General features: G+C 40.5%; 1 protein-coding gene across 2 annotated transcripts; it reads left to right on the plus strand.

The window, feature by feature from the left end:
* Positions 1–9,002: 9,002 nt before the first annotated feature.
* AKIRIN2 (akirin 2) lies at positions 9,003–25,783 on the plus strand. 2 transcript variants are annotated; one of them, XM_021545758.3, is made up of 5 exons: positions 9,003–9,643; positions 20,057–20,200; positions 20,920–21,054; positions 24,719–24,790; positions 25,100–25,783. In XM_021545758.3, exons 1-5 carry the CDS (start codon positions 9,439–9,441, stop codon positions 25,108–25,110), a joined length of 567 nt encoding a protein of 188 aa, XP_021401433.1. In that variant the 5' UTR covers positions 9,003–9,438; the 3' UTR covers positions 25,111–25,783. The 2 variants fall into 2 exon arrangements, with proteins under 2 accessions (XP_021401433.1, XP_021401429.1); XM_021545754.2 differs by having other exon boundaries at positions 9,007–9,643; positions 20,905–21,054.

Raw genomic sequence — 25,783 nt, forward strand, 5'->3', positions numbered from 1 at the left:
TTGCATATCAGATGCTAATAAACTCACTACTTTTAATAACAGAGTCCATATACTTAAATACTTGCTGGAGGATCAACACTTCTCTACCATTACAACTGAAATATTTCAAAGTGCAACACTTTTAAAACAGTTCAAATGCCTTAAAACTAGTTTCCCTGTTTGCACTGGCAATTGTGGTTACAGGTGTCATGCACTTATTAGCTCTGCTTAGATATTAAAACTTGCACACAAATTCACTCATATTTGCATTCATTTACTGTGTTTATCTACAAAAATCTGCAATACATTTGTCATGCCCACGTTGACTCTATGCAACATGTTCACACAGAAGTTCCAAGCAACACCACAGAATTATTACAGTCCATATATATAAATGCAAGTGAGCCACTGCATGAAGCTTTTAATATATAATACAGGAAAGCAAATGTGTAATGAAATGGTGGGAAGAATGAGAGGTGAACTCCCTAGAATTAAAGCATACATATACATAATTTTTATAAACAGCTGGAATGTTTCATTCCTACTGAGTACTTTAAAAACACAAACCAGTAAATAGAATTCAGATCTCACAAGAAGTCCATTTCAGGACTGGATTATTTAGAGTAATAGAGAAACATTGCCTAATGTGAGGGAAATAAACGGAGCCCACACTCTAGACTCACTGCAGGAAAGTGGAGACCTGCCAGCCCTTTGAATTCCTCCTCTTTGATCCACAATGAAAAAGGATAATAAGGGTGTACTACTTGCCCTTGTCTAGTTTTCACTTTCTTCAAGAAAAGGACCTATGCTGATTCAGAACTCTAGCTGTGGCCCAGGAGAATTTTTGTCCTTATACTCTGCTCACATTAAAACTACTTTTTAAAAAGTTCTCAAGATTTTCTCTCCCTTTCCTTAATTCAATCAATTCTAGTAACAGACTCTTCTTTGTTGCTTGTCACCAAAATATTTTAAGCACTTTGAATCCCGTCACATTTTAGACTTGTTTCTAAAGGAGTCAGATCTGGCTTTCAGCTCTTTGTTTTTCTTTTAAAACCTTATTGAACGAGTTGTGCTCCTCTGCATTCACTTCAAGGATACCACATTTTCTTTTATCATGAGAACTCTCACACTGGACTGCCTCAAAAAATCAAATGCAAAAATTAAATTATCTTTTCCACTTATTTTAATAGCATCCCTATAACTGTGACTTTCAGATAACTACTCAAAAGGACATGCTGGGGGTAACTATGCAGAAAATGGGGCTAAACCCTGGCAACTTGTAGCTTAGGAAAGAAAAGCAGTGTCTTTTATTCAGGAATGTCCAGTTTAGGACTCTCTATTTACACCTTATGTTGTAATGGGGATTGACAGCTGCAGTAGGTCTGGTCTGCTCATCCACAGTGGGCTCTCTTTCCTATAACATTAAATGTAAGCATGTGTTTTGTGAGCATGGGTACTGTAGAGAAAACCTGCTCCTACTTCCACCCAAGCCAACAGGAAAACAATACAGACCAGGAGTCAGAGCTTTCCTTTCTTTACTTTTATTTAAATGTCAGTGTTTTATGTGGTTGTTTATTAAATAATAATAATACAATAATGCCCAGAGGCTCCAATTAAGACTGGGAAGTCGCTGCAGTGGGACTGTGCAAAGGCGGAGGAAGGGACGGCGGGCTGGGAATGGGGAGCAGGCGCTGGGAGCCGGCTCCTCTCGGCAGCCGGGAAGCGACTGCTCCCAGCGCTCCCCGCCACCGGCAGCACCCAAGCCTTCTGTTTGCGTGGGAGTTTGATGCTATTTTGGTTTTTGGGGTTTTATTCCTTTGGGTTTTGGTTTTGTTTTTTTTTTTTAATGTCAATACACAAAGCAACCAGGAAGATATACAAAGAGGTTTTCTTCAAAGTAGCTGAGGGAAGAGTGTATGTAGCTGCATATGCTAATTCTTATTAATTAAAACCAGAGTGCTGTGCTGGAGCTGTGCACAGGCTTTATTAGCTAATATTAAAACAAAGGGTTGATCGCCTTCCACAGAAATTTCGCCTTGGCAAAGCTCTGTTTGCTGCAGAAGAGTTACTCCTCCCTTCACACCAGCGTGAGCACAGGATCAGGCCAGGAGCCCTCAGGAAGGAATCAAAAGCTGATAACAAAACAAAAGGATAAACAGGAGGCACATGGGGAGGACAATCCAAAAGAGTGGGATAAGAACAAGCATGGTGCTCTTGGCAGAAAGCAACTGCCAAAAAATAGTTTTATGTATTCAGTCTCTTGCTCAGTTTTATTGTTTTGCTATGAAACAGGATTTGTTTTTATTACAGAGGAACAGGATATATTTCAGGAGAAGAATCTGAGCTGGATAGGTGTTATGGCAAAAGTACATTTTAAGGGGAGATTTGAATGAAGGCAGTGTGGATTTGGTTCACAAGATGGGTGCAGCTGTTCTAAGCTTAAGGAAAGAAGGGCAGCACAAGTGAAAGTCCTCTGAGGAAAGCCAGAGGAGGGAATGAAGAAGGGAAGAAAGTTATTAGAGGAAAGCTGGACTGGACCAGAATGTGTGGGTTTGACACAAACCCCAAATTAATGCATCAGCAGAAGAATGCCAGGCCCCAAAGGTGAAGCCTGAAACTGAGGGGATGAATAGCCAAAGAATGTCCAAGAAGGGTGCAAAGCTGATGAGATGCTCTTGGTTAGTGATGAAAAGGGGTGAGGAGGGCAGTGAAAACTTTTTCTCCTGAAATGGTGAACAGAGAGAGACCCTGAACTGTGGGTGGAAAGGAGAAACTAAAGATTCCCTGGGAGAAAGTTCTAGAAAGCTGGTAATTTATGAGCATCTTCAGGCTAGAGGTGACCTAAGTCTGGGGAAGAATTTTGGAAATGAGGTCTGGGGTGGGGAAACAGGTCATTGGAAATACTTCACAGAAGAGCAACCATGACCTAAAACTAGTTATATGAGAGGGGAAAAGGAACAGATCAGCTTGAAGAATGACAGAATTAGCAGTGGTGGTGGAGAAAGGACAAGGAGTCGGTTTGCCAGCAGAAGATGGGGACTATCTTTTGTTTTATGAGTAGAAAAGGTATGCTAAATGAGAAGTACTGTACAGGATTGGCAGAGGGGAACAGAGGAGTGATTGATCAGAGGGGGAGAAGTAGGTTAAGCCATAGGTGTGTATAGGTGGTAGAGCACACATACATAGCACCTTGCTGGGAGACCAAGGAGCATCCTGGAGGTAAGCCGCAGCAGGAAGGAAAAAGTTTTTGAGAATAAAATGTAGCCAGGTACTATCTGAAAAGAACAAAAGAATGGATAAGAGAGGCAAGATAGTGACAGAGGAGTTGAAGACTTAGTAAACTATCTGGAAAAATAGGAATTTTAACTCAAATCTCCAGTTCTTCATTGTTCAACGCAGAAAACTGAGCTTAACAAAAGCAAAATTTCCAGCTAGCTTCCATGCAAAATTTCCAAAGAGACAACAGGAGAAAGTACCTGCCCATTTCTTACGTGTTTCAAGTGAACAGAATGAACAGCATCTCAAACCTCTTCCTAGTTCTGAGGAAGTCAATAGGAGATAGTAAGTAGATAGCTTAGTTGTCACTCTGTCCTATGCTGGCTTGTTCACTAATATACTGGCACAGATGAAAAACTGACCTCTACCATATCTCAGCCTGACACAGCTGCGTAAGCTCACAGAGGATCCAGGCTCCAGTCCACTGAAAAAGTGGAGAGATGTTCACAGCTCAGCATATTTGACTTCAATGGCTCTAAATTTACATGTTCTGTATTACTCACATTATTAAATACTTGGTCTGTAATTTTTTTCACCATTCCAGCTCTATATATTTTTAGTTGATTCCGTTTTACTCTCCAATTAATACGCAATACTGTGCTGCTCCTTTACCCTAAGAATCAATTATGAAAAGTTCTTTTACAAAGATGTAAGAGAACATTTTAGAAAAAAAACCTTTTCATAAGAAGTACAGTTTTCCTTTCTGCTAAAGCACTGTACCGGTTTATTTTTAAAATCAATAGCAAAGTTTAACATGATGCAGTGTTTTGTCCAAAATCCAAGCAAGGAAAATTATATGTGAAGTTTAAAAATGTGAATTCTTAACAATAGTAAAAGGGAGGAAGAAAACTGATAGGCACAATGTAAAACGTTTGTGTATAAAATATGTTTGTGGGGTAAGGGTATTCAGGACACAGTGATGTAAGGCAATCTTTATGTTGCAGTAGCATTTCCAGTACCTTATGACACTGCCCTCCTTACACACCATGACTTTTTTTGGTGATCCTACACAAGGTCGTGACTAACAACAGATAGAAAATAGTACTGATCCATGCATGCTTTGCTAGTTGATGCTTTCCTGAAATCTTTGAGGTAATTGCAGTAGTCAGAGCTGCAAAATTTTATTCAGTGCTTCCTAATTATTCTATATCCAGGTCTGTTAGCACAATTCATGCATATACACCAGTGAGTTTAGTAATTTTCTTTTTATAGCTTCAATATATTATTCTGAATATAGGTGAACTGACTCAAATGGGTTATTCCTGCTTCATATCCTTTCAAGTTGTCACATTTTAACTCCAGCCAGGAACTAAGAGCACCACACAGCCACTCCCCTGGTGGGATGGGGGAGAATTGAAAAGGTAAAAGTGAGAAAACTTATAAGAGTTTTCTGAGATAAAGACACTTTAATAGGGAAAGCAAAAGCTGTGCATGCAAGCAATGCAAAGCAGGAAGTCATTCACCGCTTTCCGTGGGCAGGCAGGTGTTCAGACATCCCCAGGAAAGCAGAGCCCCATCACACCCAACAGTGACTTGGAAATTCAAATAGCACAACTATGAATTTCTAGCCCCCCCCCACTTCTTCCCCAGCTTTATATGCATATGATGCCATATGATGTGCAATGCCCCTTTCACCAGTTGGGGTCAGCTGTCCTGGCTGTGTCCTCTCCCAGCCTCCTCATTGGTGGGATAAGAAGCAGAAAAGACCTTGATGCTATGTGAGCACTGCCCAGCAAAAATGAAAATATCCTGTACTATCAACACTGTTTTGGTCAAAAATCCAAAACTTATCCCACATCAGCTACTGAAAAGAAAATCAATTCCATCCCAGCCAAAACCAGCACACCTGTAAAATGTTTCATTCTGCATCGACTTTGTTGTTGTCATTTTATATTACAAAACTTCCTGGGTCATTCTTAGCAGTCTCATGTCACTGAAAACATCAATACCACAGAAACCCTTTTTGTAAAAATACTAAGCCTTACCTAAAGCACACCTAACCAGCAACTAAAGATTGGGGTTTACTTTTACCCATACTTCTGCCACTGGAACAGTGTTCTGGAAACTCATTCCTCTGGCACTAATAAATCCTCCTCTTATTTCCAGTCTGGGTGAGGTAACTGACAGTTCCTGTATCAACATAGTTTTCATCACTAAAATAGATCTCCTGAATTTATTTTTTCCTTGTGCTTTTAGTGAAAAATAATAGAATTCAACAATTAGTACAGATAATAACATTTAAATAACCACACTTTACTACCCTGGGGCTAATTTCCCCCTTTTATATTATTCTAATTGGCTCAGTTATCTTTTCCTATACAGATTCTGGTTTTAATTAATCTTTTCTGAATATGTGGAAATATATACAGTATTTTAGAGGAAATAGGTGTTTTGAATCTCTTTTATATTGGGAAATATACCTCTGTACTTCTGTTGGCAATACATTAGTAGCTCAGACCTAAGAAAGAAATTTGTCCTATTGGAAGTGAGTGCATATTACAGGTTCAGGTCATTATTTTTGGTACAGTTTATGAGCATAAGTCAGCATCTAAAGAAGCAGAGCTGAACTTCACTGACCTCTGCCTTTCATTCCTGTTCCCATGTATCCTTTCCCTTTGGCCAGCACTGTCTGTGTTCCTATATAGCAAATCAGACTGAGAAATTTATTCCAGTTTTCTTTCAGCTGTTTTTCCCACCTTACAATTCCTGTACTAACCTCCATTTTTTTCAATTTAACTAATCCCTTCTCACTTGGCACTATACAAACACTTCACTGACATAATGGCAGATAACCACCAGTGCATTTTGTCCACAAAATCTGCAACCACAGGATGTGCCTAATACATAAGAAGCTTTTGGTATCCATGTCCAAATTCAAGTGGCATGACACCACTTAAAGTGAATTTTGTTCACTTGTGGTGAAATGAACAAACCCTAGAAACTGTTCAGCCAATCGGTGGTCCCATGTTGGCAAGCATGACTGGTAATGAGAAATGAGCCACAGGTGAAGTGAGAATAATATGATTAGATGGTGTAGAAGAAAAGATAGGGCCAGTGATCCTGCATCAAATGAATAGGATGTCTCAAGAAAAAGGAATATGAAGCAAAGTCAAGATAGTATAGAAACAGAATGAGAGGAAGACGAAAAAAAAAAAAAAAAAGGAAGAAAAAGAAAAATGGAGCAATGGAAGGAAGGGGAGGAAGAAGAAAAGAGACTGTACAAAGCCTAATATTTGGTCCACTATATTTCTATCACCATCCCAAAGCAATCCACTGAAAGGGTTACTTTCCCACCTCAATCAGAGCTGTACAGAGGTCCAAATATTGTCCTGAGTCAGGACTTGCCTTTTTAACAGGTGTCATGCTCAAAGTACATATTCAATAAAATCCAGAACAACACCAGTTATGAATCAGTTCTCCCACTCCCAGTATTAATAAAATTTGTGGGTACTATTTATTTTAAAAATATTTTTATAATATATAATTTTAAAGGCACCCCATGCAGCACATAATGGGGCACTGCAAATTGGTTATATAATAAGTAAGTAGAAGAAAGAACAATATAAACAGTGGTTTGCAGCCTTGACCCTATGGTGTTTCCTGCCACAATGAAAGTAAAAACACATGTTCCCTGACAACCATCAAGCACTTTGTCACTGCTGTTGGACATTTCACTGCCTTAGGGCTTGTCTACATGCAAAGCTATGTTGGTTTGTCTGGGTTTAATTTGCTGCAAAGGGCTATGTGAATTCTTATTTTGACCTAAATCAGACTTGCTTCAGTTTAGTTCAACAAATTAAAGGTCAGATAAAAGCCAAATAACTCCGTTGATTAGAACAATCACTGTTCTAATCAATTGCTTACAATTATAGTGCTGCCTGTGCTGGCAAAAGCTGATTTTCTAGTACCTTATCTTGATGAAGTTTCACCTGATTCCTCAGACTGTCTTAATTGACTTAAATTGTGCCTGAGTGGTCCTTAGGAACTAGTGCATACATGGTTAATGTCACCAAATTTTTGCTTCTGCTGCTGAATGCAGAATATATATCTAAAAATAATTTCAGTGGGGAAGTACAGGTTACTCTGAAACATAACATTTTTTTTTTTCCACTACCACACCCACACACAGGCACTTCTCAGCACACAAATGATGGCAGAAGCAAGGCACAGAGCACTCCAAACTAAACAGGTACATCATACACACACTGAGAGACACTTGGGGCTCCCTTAATTCAAAGCCTGCAATAGCAATTTTGCCTTAGTCTTGCTTGGTTAAGTGCTTGGTAAGAGTATTTAACACCGGTGCCCAAACACAGGGAAAGCTATATGCTTAGGGAAATGTAATGGAGATTAAGAATTAAATTAATGGAAAACCTGCCAGCATTATTCCAAAGAAGAGTATCCACAGAAGTAGTTATACCAGTACACTAATAGTAGGACAATTGTAATACTGTAATAACATCAGGACGTTTCCTGAATCTTGCTGCAAAGAAGCAGAACTTGTCTTAGTTTTAGAAAAGCTTGTCACCATCCTTATTTCAAAGGAAACACTTCAAGTACTTCCTCTTTGGAGGAACAACTCACAGCAGAGGATTCATTCTGCAATTTTCAAGTATTAATTTTAGGACAAGGCTTGCACCAACATTGTCATAAGCTATCTGTCTCAGAAAACAAATAATTTGTTGAGAAGGAAGGCTCTGCTAGGTCACCCCATCAGCTGAAACCTCAGCTACCCCAAGAGCAGCACAACCACAGTGCCAGCACAATCAGATTGTGACTGGGTGCCGCTATGGCTTAATTAACAATATATGCCAAACACCAAACATGTACAGCAAATCCTGCTTCCAAAGGATGGTAAGGTCTGTGGGGATTTTTTATGCTATTAGAGAAAGTCTAGCTTACACTTCAGAACACAATCAAAAAACACCAAAGTGTTAAAACTTTATGACAGCATATTTATAATTTTGTCTTTCAAAGACAACATGTCTTCATGTTTATGGTTAAATTAACAATATTAGATAATTATTATAAAACCTAAAAGTTACATGTATTTGGGGGGGTTATCAGTCTCTGTTAACTTTCCCACTGCGGTGACCTGTAACACAGTTTGTTTCAATCAGGAAGCTGCACAGGAAAGAGCTGTACTCTTCCCAGCAGCAGCTTCATAGTTCTTTGAACCTCTCCCCTCACAACCCTCCTTAAGCAAGAATGTGCTTTATGCAACTGCAAGGAAACCACTGGGTTACGCCGTGACACAGATCCCGACGTCGTGAGGCCTTTCCATGCGTGTCCTTAGCTGTCACCTCGGACTCCCGCACCCTCCCTGCTCTACCCTCACCATGGAGGCCACTAAACGCACTTTGCCCCCGATTTCACGTTCAGACAAGAGCCACGCGGACGTACATCCGCCGCCCGGCCCGCTCGACACCTGCGCTGTCAGGAGGCAGGGCAGGACAGGAGCATCGCCCCTTTTGTGTCCCCAGGTTCCGAGGGGCCCTGCCGGCCCTTCCCGAGATCCCACCGCGTCCCCATCCACACCCCAGCCCGCACCCTCCCAGGGGGGATTTAAACCAGAACCCGGAAGCCTACCCTGCCGGCGCGGTGCACGCCGGGAGCTGTAGTCCCAGCTCCCCAGAGTCCATCCTGTCTTTGAGTGGCGTGGGCCAGGACGGGAAAACCACGAGTCCCGTGAGCCTCTGCGGCGAGGGGGGTTGGCGTTTGAACCGGCGGCGTTGTTGTTGACGCCATATTGCTGGTGCGGGGGTTACGGCCGGGAGCGCCATCGCCGCCGCCATCGCCGCCGCCTGGGCCCTGCCATCGCCATCGCGCCGCATCGGCCTCCCCGCACCGCGCACCTGGGAGCGGCACCGCGTCCCTCGGCACTCCTCGTGTCCCGCCACCGGCCGCGGGCGGAATTTGTCCCGGCCGGGCAGGGCGGAGCGGGCGAGGAGAGCGGAGATCCAGCCGGACTGAACCGGGGTTGCTGCTGCCGCTGCCGGGGCGCTCCCTAGAGAGAGGCCGGCGGGGAGGCGGTGGAGGCGGCCCTGACGCAGCCGCCCCCTCCTTTCCCTTCCCTCCCCCCCAGCCCACTCCAGACAACGGGGAGGACGCCTCTGGGCAGGGCCGGCTGCTGCTGTCTCCACCGCTGCCCCTCGCTCCGAGCCCCCTTGGCCGCTCCGCGCCATGGCTTGCGGCGCCACTTTGAAAAGGACTCTGGATTTCGACCCGCTGCTGAGCCCGGCGTCACCGAAGCGAAGGCGATGTGCGCCATTGTCAGCCCCGGCCTCAGCCGCCTCCTCCTCCTTCGCCGCCGCTGCCTCCTCCCCGCAGAAATACCTGCGCATGGAGCCCTCGCCCTTCGGAGAGGTGTCGTCCCGGCTCACCACAGGTGAGGGACGCGGCGCTCCCCCCGGGGGCAGCTCGGCGGGGAGGGGGCCGGGAAGGCGGCCGGGAAGCGGGCAGGAGGAAGAGGGGGTTGGGTGGGTCTGGCGTCCCCCTCCAGCCATTTTCTGCCGGGCTGTGCGGCTGGCAGCGGCCGGGGCGATCCCTGCTCGGCTTGGCACCGAGAGACACAATAGAAATGGCCGTTTGCAGCAGGAGAGGAGGGGGGAGGAGGAGGAGGGACGGGGAGGAAGAAGGGGGGCCGGGTTGAGCCGATGCGGGCGGGTGGCCATAGGAAAGGGGTCGGTGAAGGCGGGGGGGTGAGATGAGGCTGGAGAAAGGGACCCGAGCGGCGTGGGGGATGGGAGTGCTGCTGGGGGGAAGCTCGATCTTAGGAAAGGAGGAGGCCGGTTTTTTTTTTTTTTGGTTTTTTTTTTTTTTTTCCTCCTCGTACCACGGGTGCTTAGATATGGCAAGGAGAGCCGCAGGGGCGAGTGGAGCTGCGGAAACGCTGGGGGCGGCAGGGGAGCGGGGTGCGACCGAGGTGGGGCTGGGGTCGGCAGTCGGCGGGGCCCGATCGATCCCTTCCTCGCAGCCATTATCGGTGGGTCGAGGCGGCCGCACCTCCTCCCGCTGCTCAGACATCGGGGGAGGGCGAGGGGGGCAGGGCGGGGAGGCCGGCCTGTCATCCATCACCCGCAGAACGCCAGTGGAAAAAGGCAAAAGCGAATAAAACAAAGGGGTAATCCCACTTCCCAGCTCCTTAATACGGGCTATCGTCCCGGGTAACCCATCCTGTGGTATCCTTAAAAGTTCCGTAGGAAAACCGAGCGTTAAAAGCGGTTGTGTGCAAGGGTGAGAGTTGCCTTTAGGGCAGATAAAATGGAATCGGGCGGTCTCCTGCTCTCGTTCGGGATACGCGGCGCAAGAACGAAACCCTTTTACATTCTTAAGGTGCGAGAGATGAGTCAACCGGCCGCCCCAAAAGCTCGAGGTCTGCTTGTGTACTGGTTGTCAAAAATCAACCGAGTTCTTTTTAGCAGCGAATAGGGAGAGAAGAAAGGGACGAATCTTGGTCGGGCACAAAAGATTGATTGGCCCGTGCCATGCTTAGTCCGGTGGGCAGCTTCCAGCAATGCACTCGGGGACGGTGCGGCTCGCGGCCATGAGCGGCTGTAGCGCCGAGGTATGGATGTACCCGTGTCCTTTGTGTGCAGGGGGAAAAAAAAGCCCTCTGCAGTTGTTGCAGCAGAATTCCTTCCGCTGTTCTGTTTGGTACTCCCTTTTATAACACAAGTTGGCTCCAGGGTACCAAGCACTAAGTTTGAATGTTCAAATTGCCGTTTACACGTAGGACAATGCCTTGTTTCAATATTCTTAGTTCGGAAAATGGTACCGTAGAATACACTTTTTTAGAGCTTTTAATTAAATAGTGAAAAATTGCTATGGAGGAAATATAGAGGGCATACAGAGTAAACTTGGCATCAATGCCTTGATATTTTTTTGAACCTCTAGGAAAGGATCTTGAATGAGTCAGCGGTCTGGGATGAGAGTTGTGATGGATGGCACTCCCTGCTACAGCGAGGCATTGCATGTACTTTGAAATAGATATTTAAAATCAGACCTAATTTAATTCTTTTAGAGGATAAGATTCTTTGCATGGTTTCTTTGGGGTTTGGAGAGCTTAGGTTATGAATATTTAATACAAGTATTGTCTGGCCAGTAAATATGTGTTGTTGAAAGGAGGCAAATCAGTAAAATTTTCAGAAGAGACAACCTACAGCAGTATTTGAGGTAATACCTAAGCTTCTACTCTAGCCATTCTGAAGGGCTTAAAAACTGAAATTGAGCAAATATAGGCCTCTTTGTCTCCTGAGAAAATCAGAGGTGCAGGTGGTAATCCATGTGAAAAGGTGATTTGTGTACAGACAAGGGTGTATTTTATGTATAAAAAATGTGTGTAATATAATGAAAAGTGAGACAGTAAATCAAAATGTCTCGTACAGCGCTTGAATACTCTTAAGCAAGACGTGAAGCATTTATAAGTTGTGCACGTTTACATGGGTTTTGCTTACAAGCTCCCTCTGTGGTTTCCGTTACAGAAAAAAAAAAAATCTTTATACCGTGCTGGTATAAATGCATCTGTTAATCAGCTTGCTTAGCTTTAAATTTCAGTTGAATTTGGGGATACTATAATATTGTATATATTTAATTTTGACCCTCACTGAGCAAAATAGAGCTCATAATTTTAGAGAGGCCTGTTGAAAGGTTGTGTGTGATTCATCTAATTTTGTAAATTTACCTGTGAACTAATAGTTTGCATTTTTCCTGGTAGCCCCTTGGAAGAATCATATGGTTTATTCTAGAGCTCTGTCTTAGGTTGAGGCCTAGAGTGCTGCAGAAATATATATTGCTTTCCATTGACTCTAAAATGAGTTCACGTTACCATTTCTGATGCAGATGTCTGCATAAGGGTCAGGTAAATCTTTCTGTATGTGTGAAAAGAATTCCAGTCCGATTTAAGAAGTGTTACCAAGTCATCATTTTATGTTAGTTTTTGTGTTGGGAAATTTATTAACAATAGCCAGAATTCAGTTGACTTGACTTGGGCTTTTCTCAGCCTGTTACTGTAATCCTTAGATTTCCAGCATTTAAAAAGTGCCTGTCTGAATTTTGTGTAATGAAAATTAATGTTGATATGAAAGCAGAGCTCCAGATATAAAGGACCTGATGCTCAGACTTTAAGTTCATGCTTAAACATTTTTCTTCTATCTGATACTCTGACCCGGTAGTGTTTAACTTCAGAAGGTGACCATATCAGCACCAGGACTTCTTACCACATCATTCCTCATTTCAAAAATGAATTACCCGTAAGTAGAATGTTAGAGATTGTTTGAGGGGTGTATGGAGAACTGAGAATACAGTGTGGTAGTCAGATGAGAAAACAGCTGTCTGTATAGAGTGGTCATAGACAAATAACCAATGTCTGTTGGAGAGAGGATAGGCTTATTCAAGATGAAATTTATCTCTCGCTAGAGTGTTTTAATATTTTGTGGTTATTTGAACAGCTGTTAGGTCACTTCCAGTTTCTTGGTGAATTTGGCAGCCAAACTGCAATTGTGGCTTTACAGTCTGTAGTTTCTGTGGAATTGTGCTTACTGGCTTGAGCAAACTCATGAGTATGTTTGCTGATTTTTGAATAGCATTATTTGCATGTAGAATGGTATTTTTAAAACTATGTTCACTATAAGCAGTGCAGAACATACCTGCCTGGAGTAAAACTGGTTTAGTTTTGAAAGAGTGGCTCCTCTTAAATATTTTTCTACTGCTTTAATGCTAGAGATGAGCTTTAGTTTCATGTGAGTTCTAGATATAAATGAGACTGTTCTGTGCGATCAGAATCACTGCACCTGGGTCTGGATGCTGCCTGTGTGTTATGCACACACTTGTTGGGTTTCCTCTGAAGCCCAGAGGATGCTTTTCTGTATCAAAGCTGTTAAAAGAATTCAAGGGTGAAAGGAGAAAACATTGGCAGTATTATTTCTCTGTTCCCTGTTGGATGTTTTGGAACCATTGATTGCAGTTTTACCCACATGAAAGATTGTTTGGGAATGGGGAGAAAAAAAAGAAAAAACTACACTTAATTTTTTTAAATTCAGAGGCAGGTTAGTTGTTGAAAGCTGCATGTCTGGACATTTCTGAGATTGAAGCTACAGTGGGAAATATAGTTGAAAGAAACCGGGGGGACAGAAGGGAGAAATAATTTTGATCTTTGGGATTTTAGTCTCCTAATTCCTGGTACATAGAAACACTGAAGACAGACTGAGATCACAAGGTTTTTTTCCACACTTCATCCAGAACCAGAGGTTAACTTCAAAGACCTCTATGGAGTCAAAAAGGATGAAGTAATTTAAAAGTCCGCAGACTTTATCACATGCAGCTTTCCTCCATCTGAAACATTCATCTGCTTCAGCACTTCCCCAGTAACTAACGTTGCAAACTAAAAACCAGAGTGGGCGGGGCTTTTGAGAACAGGCCTCTCATGAGGGACTCTTTACAAACAGAAGGTAGATAAATTTGCCTTTAGTATGTCCTTTTTCTTCCACAGAAAAGTCTGGAAAGAGATTGATGTATTTGACACAGTTTTTCAAAGTTAATGCTAGAATATGTCTTTGACCTTTTTGAATAGGAAGAACTGTTAGTCTTCCCTGCAGGCTGTCCTCCTATGACCTTTGAGTTGCCCTCTCGAGCAAACTGAACTACTTCTGTCTAAAACTTGGTCAGGCAATGGCCAAGCATAGGTTTGGCTTTAAATGAACAGATCCAGTGGCTTTGTAATTTGACACATTAGTAGTGCTGCATTTCTTTCTGCTTAATTTCTGTTTTGTTAACTTATCCATATGTGTATTTCTTGCTAAATTGTCTCGGTGAAATGCCAAGTTTCTCATTGCGCTCCAGGATTGCAGAAATCATTTGATTTTAGAAAACAAAACATTCCCACCCCTTAAAAAAAGGCTCATAATGGCTGCATCTGGACTTCATGATTTAATTTATATGAGAAATTTCTGTATAGATGCCTGTGGTGACTATAAATGTTAAGTACCCTTGGTTGTAGATGTCATAAAATGTTGAAGCTTTTTTTTTTTTTTTTTTTTTTGTTTCAGTGGCAAGTCTGATAAATGCAGTGTGGCAATTTTTTATGTGAAGGGAAAGATCTAATTGCTGTGTCTAATAAATTTTGCATTGCTTGATTTATTTTTCATTCCTCAATCCCTTGATCAGGAGAACTGGGACTTCCTGAAATAATACATTTGCAGAATGAGCTAATGCATATGTGAACATCCAGCTTGTGGGATGTTGTGGGATCAGCCTGAAACCTGGAGTAACTGGATCTCCTGAGGTGGCCTGCTCTGTGCCCCAGTCTTTGGCAAGGTGCTTCTGTCCATTCTGTAGCTATAGCCAGTGACTATGAAGTGTCAGCATGTACCTGTTGTCAGTGTTTTCTCTCTGGCTTAGAGCGTGCTCCTATGAGGCGTTTCCAAAAGTACACATTCTGTTACTAACCTGTTAACATGCCTAATTGAGAAGCATAAGTGGAGTGGTTGACATCTGAGACCAAAGCAAGAGAGCAAGAGGAATATTCGGGTTGTTATAATTTCTGTCTCTGCCAGAGTTCCCTGGTTACGTAGGAAAAAACCCTGAGGAATACCTTTATCCATTGCTTTGCTGCAGTGCTGCCTTTACGGGTAACTGGCATCTTAAAATTACCAGTGTATGTAAGTAGTTCGTGGGGAGACCAAAAGTGGGAATGTGGTAACATCAGCTAGGTGTTGAATAAGGTTGGAGGCCTGATGGAAATGTTATAGGTTAATTTGAAGTAGGACAGTGGAGCAGTTCTGCTTTAACAGAAGCTGAAATCCCTAAAGATGTATGCCACTGACATCAGGATGGCATTTGATTGATTACTTAGAAAAATCTCAGGCATGGTTCAAGTTTGAATGCATACATTGAATGGTGACATTGCCAACTGAAACCTGAGCTAAAGGTTCCATTTTAGGCCTGGAAGACTGCTACTCTGATTTCAATGCATTGAGTCGCCTTCCTGTGTGTTTTCCTTAATTTTCCTTTAGCTAAATGAGAGAAGTCAGGAACTGTGATGAGAGATGGATAGTTTAAAAATCAAGCCCAAAGTAGAATGTCCTTCAGGTGAAACAATCAGCACCTTCATAGTAGATAAGCAATTATTTAAATTGAGAAAATAATTGTTTGCCTTTTTAACTTTCTAAGTTGAACTGCTGTTTCCTTTGTACACAATTTCTCAGTAATTACAGGTCAGGGTGAAGTAATTAGATGGCAGAATTTTGAAAAATACTAACTTCTTGTCATGAATTAAAGAAAGTAGGAAGACTGCTTTGTAATCCATTAGTGTGACAATCATATTTGAGATGTCAAACTTGAAGTCTAATTTGCCCTGTTCATATTTCATCCTCTCCATTCGGAAATCTTCGTTCTCCAAATGGCATCTCAAGTTCTGAAAGATCTTAATGCAGAATTAAAAGAACCTGTGTATTTAACTTCATGCTCTCAGTACACAGCTCTGGATAATGAAAGAGTATCCATGTATTTCATTACATTTGGGTATATTTGACTGAATCCCTAATGATTTTTGTGGTTCTGGTGAGACAATAGCAGTCTCCTTCTGAAGGAGAAGGGGGACATAAAACAGGTTATTGCGTAATTGGTAGAGATTCACAGTCATGTTGAATTTGAAATGCTATTTATGAAGTACTAATTCATTTTGATGTGGCTTTTTCTTGCTGTCACACCAAATTCGCAAGTCTGATTCTCACTTTCAGCACTCTGCCTGGTGTTTCCTGTTAAATAGCTCTGCGCTTTCAGAGGCATCTGTAACCAGTAGGAAACACTGAGCACACGGGGTAGACTGAAATTACAAAGAAACTGAGGATAGGCCACAGTGATGTGTGTTTCATCATATTAAATATATTCCTTTTGTAATCTCAGATCAATTCTTGTCTGATGTACAATATCTGATTTGAACTTCAGTGTATGTTCAAGATGGATATAAAAGCTTTTATTTAAAATATCTAATAAGTTGTGATATATGTGATACAAGTTCTCACTTAAATTTTATAGTCTTGGAGAGGGTGACAGTAGATTTTTTTAATAAGTGTACTTTCAGATTCTAAGATTTTACATGTAAAATAATTAAAATGCATGTCATTGTTTTAAAGGACAATTTGGGCCTCCACACTGAGGCACATAAAACTGTGCTGTGTTTGACACCAATTCAGTGCACATTTTAAGTCAGTTGTACACTGCAGAGAGAACAGTCAGAACTAATTGGAAGCCAGAGAAGTTAAAAAACTGAACTTGAAAAAGCAGGAAGGTTTTCTGGAAGCAAAAGTATGTTGGATCTACTGCGTCTAAGCTTTGTTTAACTGGGTCAAAGTTTTAAAATTCTTTACAGTTAGATGTCTGCTGTATAGTATTGGTGGTGTTCAGAAGGTGTATGGTTTGCACTACCTTAATATTTCATGGCTTCCTGCAAGTTCTGAGATGCTATAAAAATATGTTAATATATTTGTGTGGAATTACAAAACAGAACAGTAAATGAGAGAAGTAACTTGGTGCATTTAAGTAGTTTTTCTTATTGTATTAGATTATTTTAATTTGGCTCTCAGATTTTAATTTAAAATGAGTCATAAATATTTGCAGGCTTACATTTCACTTCAAACAGAAGTAGTTTTAAGTCTTAAGATTTTATGCTACTGTAGGTTAATAAGAATGTCTACTTAGTCTTTGCTGATATAAAAATGTGCCTGCTTTATTTGAAACACTCCTGGTCTCATCGTTCATGTGAGATGTCAGTGAAAGTTTGAGGCTATGTTAAACTTGGATTTCTTAACTGTTAATCTCCATTTTATTAGTGGTAGAAATAGGGAAGTATGAGATGAGTCAGTCTTCTTGCCTGCTATCGGCAAGGTGCTGAGTATGCTTTACAGTCCAGTTCTCTGTGCTGAGAAGTTGTGCCTTAAATCTTCTAAGTTAGTCTGAATAGAGGAATACCATTTACCAAACCACGTTATGGGCAAGCTTAGCAAGTGTTCAGTCAGTGCTCAACATTTCAGGCTTTTTTCTCCTCGATGCAGTTTGCAGTGTAGTCAATGTCATGTTTAAATAGTCCTTTCTCTTAAACTTTGCTTGGTTCTATACCTTCAGCTGAAGTCATAGTAATGCTAACTGTTAAAAGTGATTTTGTCAGGATGGGGATCTCCCAGATCTGTCAGTAGTGTTTCTTGAGGTTTTTGATTTTTACAGCAAGATTTCAAGGTGGCAATTTAAAAAGTGTTGCCAAATTACAAGTAGATGAAATTGCTGTGATATCATTGAGACTTCTTGTCCACAATTCAGTATAATTTAGAATAGAATCGTGTCCCTGGTGCACAAATCTTGTTTTTCTGTAACTAGTTGTTACTGTTTTCCCAAAGTCCACACCTGATTTCTCTACCTCCTCTTCCCTGTTTCTCCCACACACTCCTCCTTGCTTTTGTTCCTTCTGTCCTGGCTGGTATTTTAACATTTTCTCTAAATTATTCCTTGTTTACTTTCTAGGTTTTGTTAGGAGTGGAGGAGATATGGCATATGATTATTGATTTAACTCTTGCAGTTTCATCAGTTGACCAGAGTCCATTTTGTCCTTAGTGATTTTGGTGGTTAATGTGGTATGAGAATGTTTCTGCAAAAAGATAAAAGAAAGGAGAACTGTAGAAAATATTTTCAAGTTGTTGCACTTGAAATTTGGCTGATTTTTTTTGCAGTTCACATGGAGTTCAGAAAGCATGGCCAGGACAAAGTAGTCATCATGAAGGCTGGTCATGGTCCATTAGGTTCTTCAGTTAATACAAATGCAATGTGAATATGTGCAGTCATGTTTCTCATAGTGTAAACATGCTTTAGGACAGATGATCACATGAGCTAATTGGGTTCCCATTCAGAATTATTCAGTATCACTGGAGCCAGAGCAGTAGCTGATTTTGAGGAGAAGTATTGTTCTGCCACCGTAATGCCACTGAGTATAAATATTGTTAGGCCTCTCTGAGTGATGTGTGTATGCACATGATCAGCTTTGCATGGAATTCTATTTAATTTTGGAAGCCTGGCTGCATCTTGGTTTAACATGATTTATGTGCTTTGGTGCTGTACAGGAGTGTTTGTATCTTGTCCTACAGAAAGTATGAATCCTCCATTCCCCCACACCACTTTCTTGTGGTTTTGACTCTTAATTTACCTGCTGTGCTTTTTTATTACTGTTTTATTACTGTCTTCTGCATTTGCTGCTTTTTTGAACCATATTACTGACCTCCCATTAGAGAGTTGAAAATTTTACAGCTGCAGGCTTGGGACTGAAAAGATATGAAGTCCTTAATCAATGGACAAAATCCAAGAAGTTCTTTTGCTGGCACTCCTGTTGACTCAAAACAGTTTTCTCTCTTTTTATAAATTGGAAATCTCTAGACTGACTCGTGGAATTGAACCATGTCAGTATTTAAACATTGAACTGAGAATTGTTAAGTGTTTGCTTCCACTTGGTCTAGCAGAGGCTTCAGCCAGTGTCTGAAGAAGGTGGTAGCTGAAGTTTCCTGCATCACATGGTTCCTTATTAGAAATGTTCAGATATGGAACCTCAGTAGCATATGGATTACCAGATGAAATTTGGTTTAAGTTTTCATGGTATTGTATTGGCAAAATGTGACAGAAATAGGAAGGGTCTGAGTGGAGTCCTTTGTAACTTGAACATGATTATGTGAATTTATATGTACCTGAGTTTTGGAAAGTTGTTGTTGCTAAAAAGTCTAGAAGTGTCATTGAAAGCCAGTTGGGCAATTTTTTCTTGAAGCATTTGAGCATTTAAAAGTAAGAGTTCTCATAAAGGATGAGAATCTTTGGAAATTTTTTTATGGGAAGAAATTTTAAAAAAAATCCCTTTTTTTCTTGAATATTTTACATTACCAGGGGATATGCAGTTAGGCCATTGATGCACCTGAGAGCCATTTGGCATGTAGAATTTCAGAGAGAAGACACACAGATTGGTAGTTCCTGTTGCAAGGATTAGTTGATTCCTTACGATTCTATAGTGGAGATGTGTTTATTAAAATAACTTGCTGTACTTTATTAATTGCAGTCAAAAGCTGTGCTGCATATTGCCATACTCCTTTAAAAGAGACTGTTGGTCCATCTACTGTATTTTATTTGGATAAATTTGAGACTGTCAAAAATGTTGTGGAAGGCTTTTGTATTTTTCCTGTCAGTTTCCAGCTCTTTGTATTTTAAGCAGTAGGTACTTAATGCATATTGTCTAGATTGTGTTTTCCTCTTCACTGTGCTGCCTGTAGACATTCAGCCCACAGAGCGGAATGGCAGTTCATGTGGATGTTTTATTCGAGTGTCTTGTTACTCTTAACTCTTTGAGTGATAAATGCTGTGTGGGAGTGAAAGATTAAATTAAAGATTAAATATATGAAACAAGGATAATTAATACCAGTATAAGTTTTATAGCCAAATTTTTATCCATGCACGTTGTATCATTCCTAAATTTTAGGATGCTGGGGTTTTTTTGTTAGCAGTACTCTGGTACCAATGCCTCACCTTAAATAAGAATATTTTTGCTAGTGTTCTCCTGGTGGAAACAGCCTGGGTTACCTTTCTTTTAATCAGATTAATGGTTTTACGTCTTAGGTAAAACAATGTTTTTGCAGGTCATACTTTAAGAGTGTCTATCCATTATTATGTACTATTTATCTACAGCATTTGATGTTTAAGTGGAAATCAAGCAAAATGGTGAAATGTAAAGATAATTATTTTAGGGTTGTTTGTTTTTGTTGGTTTTTTCCCCTTTTAGAACAAATTCTGTACAACATAAAACAGGAGTACAAACGCATGCAGAAGAGAAGACATTTAGAAAATAGCTTCCAGCAGACAGATCCTTGTTGTTCTACTGATGCACAGCCACATGCATTTCTCCTCACTGGACCAGCTTTGCCAGGTACTCAGATAATTCTGTGTAATTTTCCTATGTTTTCTTAGACCCTACTTATGTAAACAACTTTTTCTAGTTACTTGGAGGTTTATGGCACCTTCTCACCAGTTACTGTTGTTTTTTGGCCATCAATTGTGTGTAATTCTGCTATATTCTGTTATTCTGTCAGATTCCATTTGAGTAAATAGTTCTCCCTGTTGCCTGTCGTGTTATGACACATTCCCACTAGTTACTGCTGCTTATTTTGGCAGTAATGGCATTGGTTTGGGAGATAGGTTTTCATTTTAAAAATGGGTCAGGCAAAAATGGCACTGTTTTCAGGAGACCATCCTGCCTGCTCTGTCACTGGTACTGTAATAGGCTTTTGCAGAGCAGCTGTCTAGGCACCAATATACTGTACTATAATTTTTATATAAAGTAGAAACTTAAATTTGTATGTGGCAACTGCCATGTAAATGGTGTTTGTAGTGTTTGTGTGATGTTCTTGGGGCTTTGATGATTGTGTGTGTTGTCCATTGCTGATGTCTTCCTTTTTGAGCATCCAGTTCTGCTTCAGTAATAATTTGTAGGATCAAATAGCAGAGAAATTAATCTTCAAATGTTTTGTAAAGTTCCTTTAAATGAAAAAGGTGTGAAGAAACCTGATTATAAAAAAATGGTTCTGATGTACTTGTAATTGTAAATTGGTATGCCCAAATATTTATTCTTAGGTACTTCATCTGCAGCATCATCACCATTGAAAAAAGAACAGCCCCTGTTTACTCTCAGACAAGTTGGAATGATCTGTGAACGTTTGCTGAAAGAACGTGAAGAGAAAATCCGTGAAGAGTATGAAGAAATTTTGACCACAAAACTTGCAGGTATCTTACAGTTCAGAATGATACGTCAGAGTGAATTTGAAAGCTTAAAACTTCTCTTGTTTTTGTTATAGTGTGTGTTTTTTTTCTGACCTAACCTGGTGAAGGAATGGGGTTGCATACATGACAGAAAAAATGATGGTTACCCCCTTTGATAGGTTTTTTCCCTTCTGTGCTGCTTTGGATAGAAAGTATGACTCTTAGTTATTACTACTCAGTGCAGACAGTGGTTTTATTTCAGTTAGAACTTTCTCTTGCTATTTTGTGTCTGAATTGACAGTTTCACTTTTTTTTTTTTCCTCCTTCTTCAGAGGGACTGCCTTTAGAGCTCTTTTTGAAGGCCTTTTTTTTTTTTTGTTTTTTCCTGTTTGGGAACTGACTTCCTTTTTCTGGAATTTGGCAAGATGACAGTACCTAAGATTTCCCTTTCTCTTCCCAGTACTCACCATTACACTGCTGCCAGCAGTGTTTGGTATCTGCTTGAGAGTCCATTCAACCGTTTTTCTGATGTTCCATGTTGAATTCTTATACAATTCAGCTGAAATTCTAGGCACCTGAAGCCAGCTTATCTTTCCATAAAGATCATGCTAATGTCAGCATTGTAAACAGGACCTTTCTTCAGTTTTTGAGGTCCTTTACTTCTAAGCCTCTTGCTAGCATTTGAGCACTTAAAATTCATGTGTATTCAGAGGTAGGTGCTTTCATAGTATGATTTGGAGTCTAATTTAATATTTAGTGTGATAAAAATGAAAATCTGAGCACACTGTTCTGCAGACGTGCTTTTGAATACCTACAGCTGTCCTGCTTCCCACCTGAAAACACATCAGAATTAAAGTTGGCAGGTCTCTTCAGGTGGGAATAAAACCTTTTACAGGCATGCGCATGCAGAAGGTCACCAGGCTTGTGGGTTGCTTGTGATAGTGTTGTCTCTGCACCCAAGATTCTGTTCATGTTCTGCACTTGCCGATCTGCCACTCTGTGTAAGAAATTGCTGTAGTTCTATGTCCCTCTTAAAGCTGCATCTATTTAAAACTATAATTAATGCCGTGAATACTTCTGCTGCTTTGGGTCTGGTGTTCCATTTCAGGGTTGTTCTTTATTATAACCTGCTTCAGCCTGATGAATTAGGACTCTAGAACTTTTTCTGCTCATTTATATATGTTAGGAATTGGGTCATTTCTTGTATTTTCTTAAATGCATTTCATTTAGCAGGGTTCATAACTATTTGAAGACCAGATAGATTTACTTTTGTTCCAGACAATTTTAGAGTACAAGCTTGTAGTTCTTTACAAACAGGAAGCCCCTCTGATAAGTTCCTTACATGTGCTCTGTCTCTCAGTCCCAAAGGGAGCATTGTCTGGTTTGTTTTTGGGAAAGGGAGGGGATTGAATTCTATCTGGGAGTTGTGGTTTAGTGAGATGATTTAGGTTTACTTGTTCTTACCATAGTGCTCACCAAAAGAGCAATTAGGAAGATCATGCTACTGCATCACGTATATTGAGCCGGTAATATATTTTTGATCTTGCACGAGAATTTAAAGACTGACAAAAGAATTTAGAAATTCCCTACATGGAAGGCCAGTTATTGTTGTCTGCTGACAGAATGGTTATATCCTTTTCTAAACTTTGTGCAGTAAGGTGATACTCCTTGTTACCAAAGTGAAGTCAAAGGAAAGGTAACTGGAAATTCCACAATACATCTCAGTTGAATAGCTTCTTTCAAATGACTTAACTGAATGTTTGTATCTCGGGTATTTTCTGAGAGTTGTCATGTAGGTAGTTAGCTAAATAGTGCCTATTCTTTCCTTCTTCCACGTTCTTTGCAAGCAGAGTTGCTTTTCATGCAGAGTAAATGTTTGGTAAATGGAAGACTCTGGTCTTTGTAATGCCCTGATTTCTCTTCCTGCCTCTGTTACCTGAAACTGCTGTGTTAGCACAAACTTGGTTTTGCAAGAGCGTTAACAAAACATTACCTTGAAAAGTTTAAAACAATCTCTGAAAAATGGCTTTTTATGGTATTGTAATTGTATTTGTGTTCATGTCATTTAGCCACCCAACTTAAAGTAGTTAGGATGTATATGATACAGTGATGTAAGTATTTGTGCAGTGTTCACTTGAATTCTCAAGTAGTTAACTGTAGGCTGCTCCTACCTTTGAATTGCTTAATTTCTGAATCTGAATGTCACAAATATGGGGCTTTTCAGTAACTGGATTTTTAAAAATTTGGCAAAGCCATAGTTCTAACTAAGATGAAGTTACAAAGCAGCTGTGTATGCTGACTCCGCCTTTATAGAAGAACATTTGCAAGGTCGATTCTGGCTTTCAGTGTATACTTGTAGGAAAAGTTCTAGTTGGTGTTACTTTCTGAAGCGGTTTCAGTGCACTAGATCCTTCAGTCTGCTCTTTGTGTTATTTTGTTTTTTGGCTGAAGTTCTCGCATGGCTGCTGAAAAGCCACTGGTCAGAACTGCAGTGAAATGGGTCCTGCTTGTGGGCAGAGGGCAGCTGGCCACCGTGACCACAGGCTCCCTTGGTCAGGGATGAATGTCCTTACATCTTTGGGTCCGCTCCGGTCTTTGCTGCACTACTTGCTGATTACTGATACCCTGTTTACTTCAAAGGTGAAGCTCATCCCTGCAAGAGGATGGGGACTTTATTGGGGCAAACCTGTGGGACTAGGAACCACTACAAATCTAACTGCATTTTTGGTTGAAGATTGCCTTCTTTGACCTTGCCCTTTTCTCAGAACACCCCACATTGCTGCACATGTATTTTTCCACAAGGGAGGAAGGGGAATGGAGAGGAGCGGCATCTGGTAGATATTACTCTCCTTGTTCAATTTCCTAATTCTGAAAGGTGATATCCTGCTGATGAGTGCAGTATTAAAACTGAATAAAATATTCTGAATGTATTTGTTTGTATGTGTGTATAGAAGGAATAACCTTTCTGGGAAATAACAGCGCTTAGTTAAAAGCCAAGTATGTTTCATATCAAAATTTCAGATGACATACTAACCATTTTCATGCAGTCCACAGTCAAGTATATGTCTCCCATAGCGGCTACTTTGTGATTAGAATTTCTCAAAAGTTAGTCAATTAGCATTTCATCCTTTTAGTTTCTTGTTTCCTTTTGATTTTCTGGCAGTCAGCAAATAGAATTTTTAACTTTTTAGCAAATCCCTTTCCTGTACTTTTGTGTTTCCATTTCATTAAATTAATTTTCTTACATTTGGTAGTGGTAGGAGCAGACAAATTATGTTTCTAACCCTAGCACTGACCTTTATGTCATGTTTTCCTTAACTGCTCTGCCCCCATTATGGATCTGTAAAATGGGCACACTTCATTTCTTCAAAATATGACGTGTGCTACTTAGCAGCTCTGAGGTATATTGAGGTCTTTGTTATGTGCAGCATAATTCTCTTTGAGTTTACTGCCATCTTTCTCATTTACACAAGTTTGTAAGGGAGAGTCTTTTGATTAAGGGGACATTGGCTGAATTGTTCTGGAGGATAAAAAAGAAGTGGCAGCTATGAACTGTATTAAGTTATTTAAAACTACTGCTAATTTGGTCTGTGTTTAACTTGTGTGGTTTATGTGTATAAAAATTAGCCCTGAGTATTCTTCTAGATTTAAACTTAATACTAATACTTGTTACATTTCATCCTTGCAGAACAATATGACGCATTTGTGAAGTTCACGCATGATCAGATCATGCGACGATATGGAGAACAGCCTGCCAGTTGTGAGTATCTCTTTCTTCTGGTCCCTGTAGCAGCATTGAATTACCAAGTGTTCAATAATTTAAATGGCCATTGTTTGCTGTTAAGCTGCAAGGCCCCAAGGTAAAATACCCGAAATTGAGAATATGGAATATTGAGGTTGAAAGGGAGGTGTGAGAGAAAATGCAGCTTGTGTTTAAAACATCTAGACCTGGTTTTCCATAGCATGCTGGGGTTTTAGTTTTGAAACCAGTTTTGATAATACCATAGAAGGTTTGCACAGAGCTTATACTTGTTACTGCTGTCATTAACTCTTTTTTTTCTCTTTCCAGATGTTTCATGAATCACACTTTCTGCATATGTGGGCTGCCCTATACACCCTCTTTTATTGTTGCAAGCTATCCCAGTAAAGACTTGCAGCAATGCCATATTTTTTCCCCCCTGTGAACACAGGTTATTTCAAGCTTTTGTCAGTGGCAACCACTCTTATGCAGCAACTGGTTTTGGAGTGCTCCCTGATGTCAGTACCACCTGGATGTGGACCTTTGCTACCTGTAATAATACCAGTGGCCTCATTTGCTGTATCATTACGATTTGGCTTCTTATGTTAATAAGTTTGAAAAAGTAAAGGATTAAAGCTGGTGTTCTAGAAGTTGCCCTTCACTGGTTGTGTAAATAAAAATGTAGAATGACACTTCTGACTGAAGTTAGTGTGGTTTTCATAACTGTGCACTACAACAGAGCTGTAATCACAGTTAAGTTAGAATGTAATCCCAGGACAATTTTAAGCAAATAGCCCACAGTACTGCCTGTGAAATAGTGAAGGAGGGCATTTCTGTATTCCATGACTTTTTTGGGGGTTAAGAATGGGTTTATATGATTTCTCATTTTTGTAGTTTTTATTTATTCTATCAGTCTTTAACAAATGTTTATTGCTGCAATTTTTCAGTGTATCATTGTTTTACTGCCCTTGTAGTACTGGAATTTAGTTGGAAGAATAAAACATTTACTTCTAA

Source organism: Lonchura striata, chromosome 3 (assembly GCF_046129695.1).
Source record: "Lonchura striata isolate bLonStr1 chromosome 3, bLonStr1.mat, whole genome shotgun sequence".
NCBI lineage: Eukaryota > Metazoa > Chordata > Aves > Passeriformes > Estrildidae > Lonchura > Lonchura striata.